The following is a 9,844-nucleotide window of genomic DNA, read 5'->3' on the forward strand; positions in this document are numbered from 1 at the left end:
CTGAATTTGTTGAGAGGGGAGAGCAGTGAGAGAGGCAATGTGGTGAGTGAGAGTATGAGAGTTATGGGTGAGTGAGGCAGTGAGGAGTATGAGGCTGAGTGTGGGTGAGAGAGTGAGAGCAAAGTGAAGCTGAGTGTGGGTGAGAGAGTGAAAGCAAAGTCAGCTGAGTGTGGGTATTGTGACCTGATATATGAGTGTGCATTTTATATTTTGCCCAGCAAAACTCGAGTCTATAAGACTCGAGATCTAGGTAAACTTTAATTAGATACTCGAGATCTATGTCTCAAAAAATGGTTTCTACTCAGAAAATTGAGTCTTAGAGACTTGATTTTCTATTTAGCAGAACTTGAGTTTTTAAGACTCGAGATCTATGTGACGTTTTCTGTCCAGCTCATCAAGTACAAAGCGGCTTAAAGTGAGTCTCTAAAACTCAAGTTTCACTCACATCTCGAGTTTAAACTTATGTTAACTTAGCGATTTGTCCTCCCTTTTTAGGTTAAAAGCCAAATATCCTCCGGCAGAAAACACACCCTCAAAAAAATTCAAAATTTTAAGTTCCGAAAAAGCCCTCAATATTTTTCAATAATCCCCATCATGTCCCTAGACTCAGACACTCTTCCCCCTTCCACCAGCAGAGACTGGTTTTTTCCCACTCCACCGAAATACCCAAAATACCCTCGCAGATTCACCTCAAACCCCAGAAACTCCTTCCCTTATTGCCCTCCTCCTCCTCCTGCTCATCCCAAAACGCCGTCGTTTTGAGACGTTTCGGAAACCGCACCGACGCCGTATCGGGATTTCAAGTATGCAAGGACTCGCCGGAGAGTCGACGTATCTGAACGGAGCCAGAGGAATAAGGTTTCCGACGAGGCCAGCAGCGCCGTTTCGGGGCCGAAGCCAGAAGTTTCGGCCGTTTCGGCGAAAATTGAGGACGTTTCGGCGGTGAAGAAAGTGAGTAAAATTATCGGGGCTTCGGTACGGGACTTGAAAAATCGGTGGCACATGGCGGTCTCAGTAGCGGTACTTCTCTCTCTCTCTCTCTAACATTGAAATGAAATTTTAGTGTTATCATTTTGATTTTTTAATTAATTTTTTGTTAATTTTTCTTATATAGTTTTTAAATTTTCTGAATATCTCTCTCTCAATTGCATATTTGAATGTGTGTGAGTGTAGGTTTTGATAACAGTGTTTTCTTCATTGCTGCACAAGAATTTCTCATTACAGAACCAAGTCAATGAGCTTCAGGTACATTAAAGTTTGTTTCAAACTTTAATCATTTTTATTTTTATTTTAAATTAAAAGCTGGTTTGGCTTGTATTTCTATTTTTGTTGCTTATACTATTATGATGGGTTGTATTGTTTGTTTTAGTTGAAGCGGTTTTTAATGCATTTCATAGAACTAGCTAAAAAGGATGGGTCGATTAAGGCAGTAACAAAGACTATGACTTCAGATAGAATAGAATGGTGGTAAAAAAAAAAAAAATGTGGCCAACAATTAATAATTTGTTGAGGATGCATAGCTGACCCTAAAAAATTTGGAACTAAGGTTGTCGTTTTAATTCATTTCATAAATTAGCTATAGCTCAACCAACACTTCCTTCTTCCATTATATTGGTTGGAGGGTGAGGTCATGGGTTCAATACCAACGGGTGCTTGTGAAAATACTTGATCTAAAGGAAGCAAGGAGACAGACACGGGTACAGGTACGGGTATGGACACAGGTACAACACAGTGACACGAGCAAATTCTGAAAAATTATAACATGAAATGGCTGGTACGACACCGGTATGAAATGGGTACAGCACAGATGTGACACCTTAAACGAAGTGTCCGTGCCTCCTAGGCATGAATTTAGGCACGTGCAAGCATGGTGAGCTGGACTGAGTGAAGTTTTTACGTGCTCTTATATTGTTAAAGTTGGAGTTGGATAGAATTTAGGTTGAGCTTGAGGTCAGGCTTAGCTAACAGATTTAAGTTTTGTTCATATGTAGAGCCATGCTTGGACTTGTTCATGAGCCAAACGTATATCCCAAGTAACCTAATCCAGTAGTTACTGCTTTAAAACAAAATCATTTGTGATACCATAATGCCTTTAAAAACTTTTTCTACCTTTTAGTGTTTTGTCATGGTTTTATTTTCTCACGATGATTACTTCATTTGGTAAGACCTGAATAAGCCTAGGTTGGCATTGCATAATCTTGGATTATTAAGCGATCAAATTTCACACCTGCTTAAGATTAATTTGTATGTTTGTGATAAAGCCTGAAGGAGCTATTACTATTCAATGGTCTGCGATCTTGTTTAAAAATACTTCTGCATGATTTGTTTTTGGGTAAGCAGTGACTTGAATTTGTTGTCTATGTTTTGGCTGGGACCTATTAATTTTGTGTGTTATTTATAAAGTAAAATCTTAATGATTGGAACTAGTTTCTGCTTGCAGGACCAGATCTCCAAATGCAATATCTCTATAGGTGCTACCAACTCCATTGAACAAGAGATTGATAGTATTCCAAGCACAAACTTGAAAATTTTAGCTCTCATTCTCTCTCTCACTTTTATCCGTCCCTTTTCTGATTTTCAAGTATGTTGATTATGTCTCTAAATCAAGATTATTGGACAATATTTCAGAAGAAGTTTCTCTTAACAAACAACTAGCATATTGGGTGGATTTGTTTTTATCAGTACACCCATATGCTAAGCCGTTGGCTTTGTTAGTTGCAACTCTATTACTTATATGTCTTGGGGGGTTGGCACTCTATGGAGTGACCGATGGTAGCTTAGCAGAATGACTTTGGTTATCTTGGACATATGTAGCTGATTCTGGCAACCATGCTGACTCTGAAGGTATTGGTTGGAAACTAGTTTCAGTTTCCATTAGCTTTGGTGGGATGATAATATTTGCAATGATGCTTGGACTTGTTTCTGATGCTATTTCTGAGAAGCTTGACTCATTGAGGAAAGGAAGAAGTGAGGTGGTCAAAAAATCCACACTTTGATACTTGGGTGGAGTGATAAATTGGTAAGATTTGGATTCCACCAGCTCATTGTATGAAGACATCTCACTCTGTTTCTTTGCTTCATATAAGATCAAATAGTTAAAAATATACTTTTTTATAGAAAAATTTTATGCTTATCAAAACAATTTTTTTTTTCTTTCTTTCTTTCTTTCTACGCTTATATTTTAATTTTCCCATTGCTAATGATGCCATTGTGCACTCAGGGATCACTACTTAATCAACTTGCTATAGCCAATGAGAGTTTGGGAGGAGGAATTGTTGTTGTGATGGCTGAGCGAGACAGAGAGGAAATGGAACTTGACATTGCTAAGATGGAATTCAATTTTAAAGGAACATCAGTGATATGCCGAAGTGGGAGCCCTCTGATTCTAGCTGACCTGAAAAAGGTCTGCCTAAATTGAATAGATAAGTATAACTGCTCCACCCCCACCCCCTCACCCACCAAAAAAAAGCCCAAAAGCTGAAAGTCAATTTGAAAATATAAATTAATTATTTCACAAACTTTTTTACAACTCTGTGATTTTAGCTTCTCTACCCCCAGTGTCGAGTCTGTTGAGCAGTTATTTTTACATAGCAGCTGTTTTAATTTCAGATGTACAATGTACTGCATCCTCATTGAGCTAATTATTCTTTGTTGGATAAGAGCTACCTGATGATAAGACCAATGTAAACTTCATTAATTTTGCTGACAACTTTTGCTTCATAGGTATCTGTCTCCAAGGCCCGTGCAATCATTGTCCTTGCTGAAGATGGAAATGCCGACCAGGTCTCCTTGAGTGACAACATTGATATTTTTAATAGTTGATATGAGATAAGGTTAAATTGCTATTAACTCACATTTGATCTGATACAGAGTGATGCTCGTGCACTTAGAACAGTTTTAAGTCTAACTGGAGTTAAGGAAGGGCTTAGAGGACACATAGTTGTGGAACTTAGTGATCTTGACAATGAGGTTCTTGTTAAACTTGTTGGCGGAGATCTTGTACAAACTGTTGTGGCTCATGATGTAATTGGTCGTTTGATGATTCAATGTGCTCGGCAGCCAGGATTTGCACAGGTTAATTTCCATTACTCTATACTCTTTAACATTATTTTGATAGTTTCTTAATGTTAATTTAGTATTTCTTTTTTATATTACTAGTTATTTGAGTTTCATTTACTGCCCTGTATCATCATATTATGCAAATCAAGTTCTATAATAAAGATTCATTTAACCACTTGTATGGGATATCTGTACTTTTTTCCCCTTATGGGTTGTTGTCTGTGGCAGATCTGGGAAGATATTCTTGGGTTTGAAAATTGTGAGTTCTTCATCAAGAGATGGCCACAGTTGGATGGCATGCAATTTGAGGATGTCTTAATTAGTTTTCCTGATGCCATTCCTTGTGGAGTCAAGGTTGCATCATATGGTGGTAAAATTGTTCTTAATCCTGAGGATTCCTATGTCCTACAAGAAGGTGATGAAGTTCTTGTTATAGCTGAGGATGATGACACCTATTCTCCAGCAGCACTGCCTACGGTACTTATATTTTCCTTGGAACATATAGATTTCAAATAAATTGCTTGATATTCTGCTAGTTTGTTTTAATTGTTTTTGTTTAGTGGCATAGTTGGGGTATTTTGTTGTGGGAGACTTAGTTTACTCCACTTACCATGCATATGCACACAAGAAAAAGAAATACTTTGATTACTTTTTGTCCACATCAAGTGATATTCAGACCCTTCAATTGAAAAGGGAAAGGAAGCAACAAATAGACTTAGAAAAAAGTAACTGTCGGAATTAGGAAAACGTTTCTATGTCTTGGCTAGGAGCAAATATAGGCTATATAGTTGATTTAGTAGTCAACATTACAAGAAGCCAATGATCAATAATCTCTTGGGGAAATACAGATCTGCTTCAGCATATTGCAGTATTTTCTATTTTATTGAACTATATGCTTTTCTAGTGTTCCAAGTGAAATTGTCCATTGGACTGCACTGGAATAGCTTTGCTAATATTTTTTCATTGAAAATTTGAGTGTTACTTGCATTTGGCTAGATGTTAGGTTCAAATTATATTGATTAAAAAATTTATTTCTCCCTCACAAACTTCAGTCTTTGGTTATTGGCTGATCTTTTCCTCTAAAGAGGATTTCCCAGACATAAACGTTCAGTGTACATGCAAGAAAGATAATTATTGCAACAATATAATTGTAGCTTCAATAAGATGTTTTATCATTTATACGTTGTGCCTGTTTGTTTGTTGCCAATGAGCTCTAGTTCAAATGACACTTCCTCTTTTTGCAAGAGTTGACTGTGGGTAAGGTTTTGAGCTCAAAACCCACTAGATATGTGTGTAACTTATCAATTAAAAAAAAATTGTCCGTTTTTGTTGTTAGATTCCATAAAATTGAGGTGCTAATGCTTATACCATCACAATAACCTAACCAAATTAGATAGGTGTACCACCTAATAGGAAATAAAGAGCTTTTGAATGCACTTGAAGGTTTAAACAAGCCCGTCTACTTGACCAATTAAATTTTATAATCATGTGGGTTGTCCCTACTTGATCTCTTAAGCCTTAAGTGATGTGCAATGCTGTGGGATCTGTCAACCTATGTATGCCTTGATTGTGTATCGTATACACAACTGTACTTTGGCAATGGTGCCCATTGTTAATGCAAAGGTAGTCATTTCCATTTTACTAAATATGATTTGACAAATTAAATACAGGAGGAAATAGACAAGTTTAATGTTTTTGGGACCAAATGACATCTCTCTCTTAACTGACAACTGGTGGAGGGTGAAGTCATAACTTCAACCTAATACGAGAGCATGATTTGTATTTTCCTTTTAAATTAAAGTTAATAAGTCACAGGTAGGCCAATCAAACTAATATAAATAAATATAAAATAAACAATAAATAAAAGATCTTCTAATTTGTGCACATTGGAATGATGCTTACCATGGAGTTTGAGGGAACGAGGCATACCATAATTAAAACTTACAAAAGTATGATCAATCTGATCGTTCAGATCAAAGAAGCATCATTCAAAAACATTGCCCTACCAGCAAGAAAGTCGCAGAAGATTCTCCTTTGTGGATGGAGGAGGGACATTGATGATATGATTGTGGTAAGTTCTTTCTACTGAAGCCCCTAATTCCATCTTCTTTTGGCCTGAATGCTGCAGGTTTGGAGAGGAAGTCTACCCAGATTTTTTTGTTCCAAAATCTACAAAAAAAATACTTTTATGTGGTTGGCGACGAGATATGGAGGATATGATTATGGTAATGTAACATGAAAATCATGCTCCCAATACTTCTTGGGCCCAGTTCTTGGTATAAATGAAATGGTGGTAGTCATGTCAAAAACTTTTTTTCTTTTTAAAGTTTTTTTATTTTAATCTTCGTAACCAGGACACTTGTAAATTAATTTTTTCTAGCTTTCCCTGTCTTCACTTGCTATATCTGCTTTGGTAGAACAATTGAAATGCTCAACTTTCATTTATTCATCAATGTTTTAAGGTATTGGATGCATTTCTAGCACCTGGTTCATAGCTTTGGATGTTCAATGATGTTCTTGAAAAGGAGAGGGAGAAGAAGCTTACTGATGGTGAACTTGGCATAAACCGATTGGTGAATATATCCTTGGTTCATTGCGAGGGAAATGCTGTAATACAGCGTCATTTAGAAAGCCTTCCCCTGCAATCTTTTGATTCTGTAAGTAGCATTAAATTTTAGCTTCTCCTTTATAAACATTTGCACTAGGGTGGCATTCAGGAAAAATTTTCATAGTTAATGAGATTGAGGACTTGTGATTCTTGTGGAAGTATTGGCACCACCAACAGGATCTCCCATGGGAAAGAACTCATTGGATTAATGAAACCATGTCAGTGGTCTACGGCATACCTCTCCTAACAGTGCCATAATTTTACCTTCTTAATGCAGTAAATCAGGCTGTGAGAATCATTAATTAAGTTTACAGTATTTTGATGTAGTTTCTGGTCTTCACAGATATTGATTCTGGCTGATGAATCTGTGGAAGATTCTGCAATTCAAGCCGATTCCAGATCTCTTGCCACATTACTATTAATTCATGACATTCAGGTAGTTTCCTTAAAATTTGATCTTCTAATGGAACTTAGTGAACCTTATTAAAATCGTTACCTCTTTTGCATTTTTTCTTCTACTTTAATATTTCCTATTAGAGTGCTCCATTTTAGTAATGAGTTATTCTGATTATGATGATCAGTTCTACTTATACGGTTATACCTGTCTGCTTATCCATCAGCTTTAAACTTAGCTCTTCAAATTTTGTTCCTAATATCACCTATCTCAATGCTTTCTATACTTTGGATGTTTTGGCATTATTTCTAGACCAACAATGGACTCAATTATCAGATCAGATTTCAAATATTCTACAACCTTTTTCCAATACTTGTATAGAATTTGTTGGATAATGTTGGCGCGCGTATTTGTTGGATAAGGTGGCAAGATTTGGCATTTTCCACTCGGGAACTTCATCCTCCAAAAAACCGTCACTTTTGTCATAAAATGGTGATCTGTCCGCCAGCGCAAAATAAAGAAGCTTTAATCTTGGAACCCGTGCAAGAAACTTCCGTATAGCATATAGATTGTAGGTTGAACTGAGCCCACCAAAGAATTTCACCAATGATAGTTGATCTAAAATTATAACTTCTTGATTGTATGCCTTACAGTGTAGCTAATACATACAAGAATATATATATAGCATTTTCACCCTTTAAAAAGAAAAAACTAGAACAAATTGAAATATAATTAAAGATTCAAACTCACAAATGTCGTATCCAAATTTAATGCTAATAAGTTGACACCAACAAGAGGTTCTAAGAAGCAGTATATCCTGTTGACATATTCTTTCACTTTCACATTGTGATTTGTCTCAATTTGAAGTTCTTGATTCAGTAACCTCTGAAAACTGTTCCATTCAAATTTCTTGTCCAACCGTCCTCGAAAATTACAAAACTTAAGAGCCGGGGATTCTATCTTAAATTCACAAGTTGGTCCATTGGAAAGAAGTCTGCACTGAAAGTGTTTCAGTGTACTTATGGAGAAGATAACTCGTGAGACTTTCCAACGGTTGAACTCCAATTTGAAGTTTCAAATCTTCGACTACCGTGCAAGATGAAAGGATTGTAGAGAGAGAATCTTCTTCACTGTAGATAACGTTAATTAATTCCAAAACCTTAAGACTTGGAAACACAAAAAGATTCGTTGTTGTATCAAGTACAGTTAAGCCCTTCAATTTCAAACACACGAGAGTTTCAATTCTACAGGAAAAGAGGCAATTGACCAAGAGGAATCTTGTTTCTATACAAACATCAGGTTCTTTGATTTTATCTCCTACCAACATAGAAATCCAACGAACCAGGGACGGAGCCAGGACTTGGAGTTAGGGGGGGCAGAAGTATAAAAAAAAAAATGAAACTCCAAATAAACATTCATTTAATAAACCATCAACAAAGAAAAATACAGAATTTTTTTTTTAAAGATATTACAATGCAATTATTTATGAAAATGGAACTCGCCGTCTTTTTAAATCTTCGAAATCATCTATGATTGAATCCGTACTAATTGTCGCAGCAATGTCCCTTTCAATGAATAACATCATAGCGTCTAACAAAAACTCATCTTCCATTTTGTTGCGAAGGTCAGTTTTGATGACATTCATAGCTGAAAATGCTCGCTTCCGTAGTTGCGGTAGAAACGGGAAGAGTAAGCACAAGCTTGACCACTCTACAAATAAGCGGATAGATTTCGATTTTCTAGTTCTCACCATCCATTGACACAATTCGAAATATTTTTCAAATTCTTGAACCCCGAATGCCGAACTACATCATACTTATAAAGATCAAGTTCCTTTTTCAAATCATTCTTTTCATCATCCGTGAAGTCTATTGGATAAAATTTATCTACCAATGAACAAATATCACTAACTCGAAAAGATTCATATGCCTCTCGAGGGTCTAGAGCCGAGCTAAGCGTAAGTAACTCCATGGCATGCTCGCTAAACCGATGATTTAGTTCCCGTAATTGAGAATCTATTCCCGCATTAAAAATATCTACTTTATAATAATGCTCATTTTTAAAGTCCTCTTGTTGATGACGAGATCGACCAAATCTTGCAACATAACGAGCATTCATATCGTGATATCTATACCACGTTTCTTACAAAATGATATCACAAGAGCTAGTAAGTCATCCCATTTCTCATCTCTAAATTGTTGAATAAGCTTTTTAGTGGATGAAACTAAATGCATAGCATTTAAAATGTCTTGTGATTGGTTTTGCAAAGCTTGACAAAGTTTATCAGTGATTCCCATAGTTTCATTAACAAAATGCAAGATGAAGACAAATTCAAATGAAATTAATACCTCATAAGCAGACTCTGCTTCTACTTTTTGTGAAGAATTTCCTTCATCCATGATTTTCAGTAGAACTTCACATGTTGGACTAAACAACTTTATCAAGTTAGAAACCGATTTATAATGCGAACCCCAACGAGTATCTCCAGGTCGCTGTAAAGTGACCATCTGATTAAGTCCTTTCCCAGACTCAAGATCTTCAATATCAATCAAATATGCAATGTCAGAAGCTCTAGCAATTTTTAATTGCTCAATACGTTTGCATGAAGCACGAATATTATTGATAACCAAAATCAATTTATTAAAAAATCTATTAAGAGGGACAACCGTTTTCGATGCTCCTACTAATGCCAATTGTAAACGATGTGCAAAACAATGAATGTAGTAAGCATATGGACAATCATTCAAAATCAAAGCTTGTAATCCATTCCACTCACCCCGCAT

General features: G+C 36.2%; 1 protein-coding gene and 1 pseudogene across 1 annotated transcript; one reads left to right on the plus strand and one right to left on the minus strand.

Annotated features, from left to right (window-relative positions):
• Window positions 1–551: 551 nt before the first annotated feature.
• LOC142630497 (ion channel CASTOR-like) lies at window positions 552–7,641 on the plus strand (annotated as a pseudogene).
• Window positions 7,642–8,807: 1,166 nt separating this feature from the next.
• Window positions 8,808–9,844, minus strand: LOC142631442 (uncharacterized). Its single transcript, XM_075805617.1, has 2 exons — window positions 9,196–9,844; window positions 8,808–9,076 (listed from the first exon to the last, which is right to left on the minus strand). The coding sequence occupies exons 1-2, from the start codon at window positions 9,842–9,844 to the stop codon at window positions 8,808–8,810; spliced, it is 918 nt and encodes a 305-aa protein (XP_075661732.1).

The sequence above is a fragment of the Castanea sativa genome, chromosome 4 (genome assembly GCF_040712315.1).
Source record: "Castanea sativa cultivar Marrone di Chiusa Pesio chromosome 4, ASM4071231v1".
Classification (NCBI taxonomy): Eukaryota; Viridiplantae; Streptophyta; class Magnoliopsida; order Fagales; family Fagaceae; genus Castanea; species Castanea sativa.

What these genes read in the sequence shown, in the direction of transcription:
- LOC142631442 (XM_075805617.1), bottom strand. Translation starts at nt 9,844, where the DNA reads ATGCGGGGTGAGTGGAATGGATTACAAGCTTTGATTTTGAATGATTGT. An exon ending in ATCATTTTGTAAGAAACGTG is followed by an intron (nt 9,077 to 9,195) that starts GTATAGATATCA and finishes ATGCGGGAATAG; the next exon opens with ATTCTCAATTACGGGAACTA.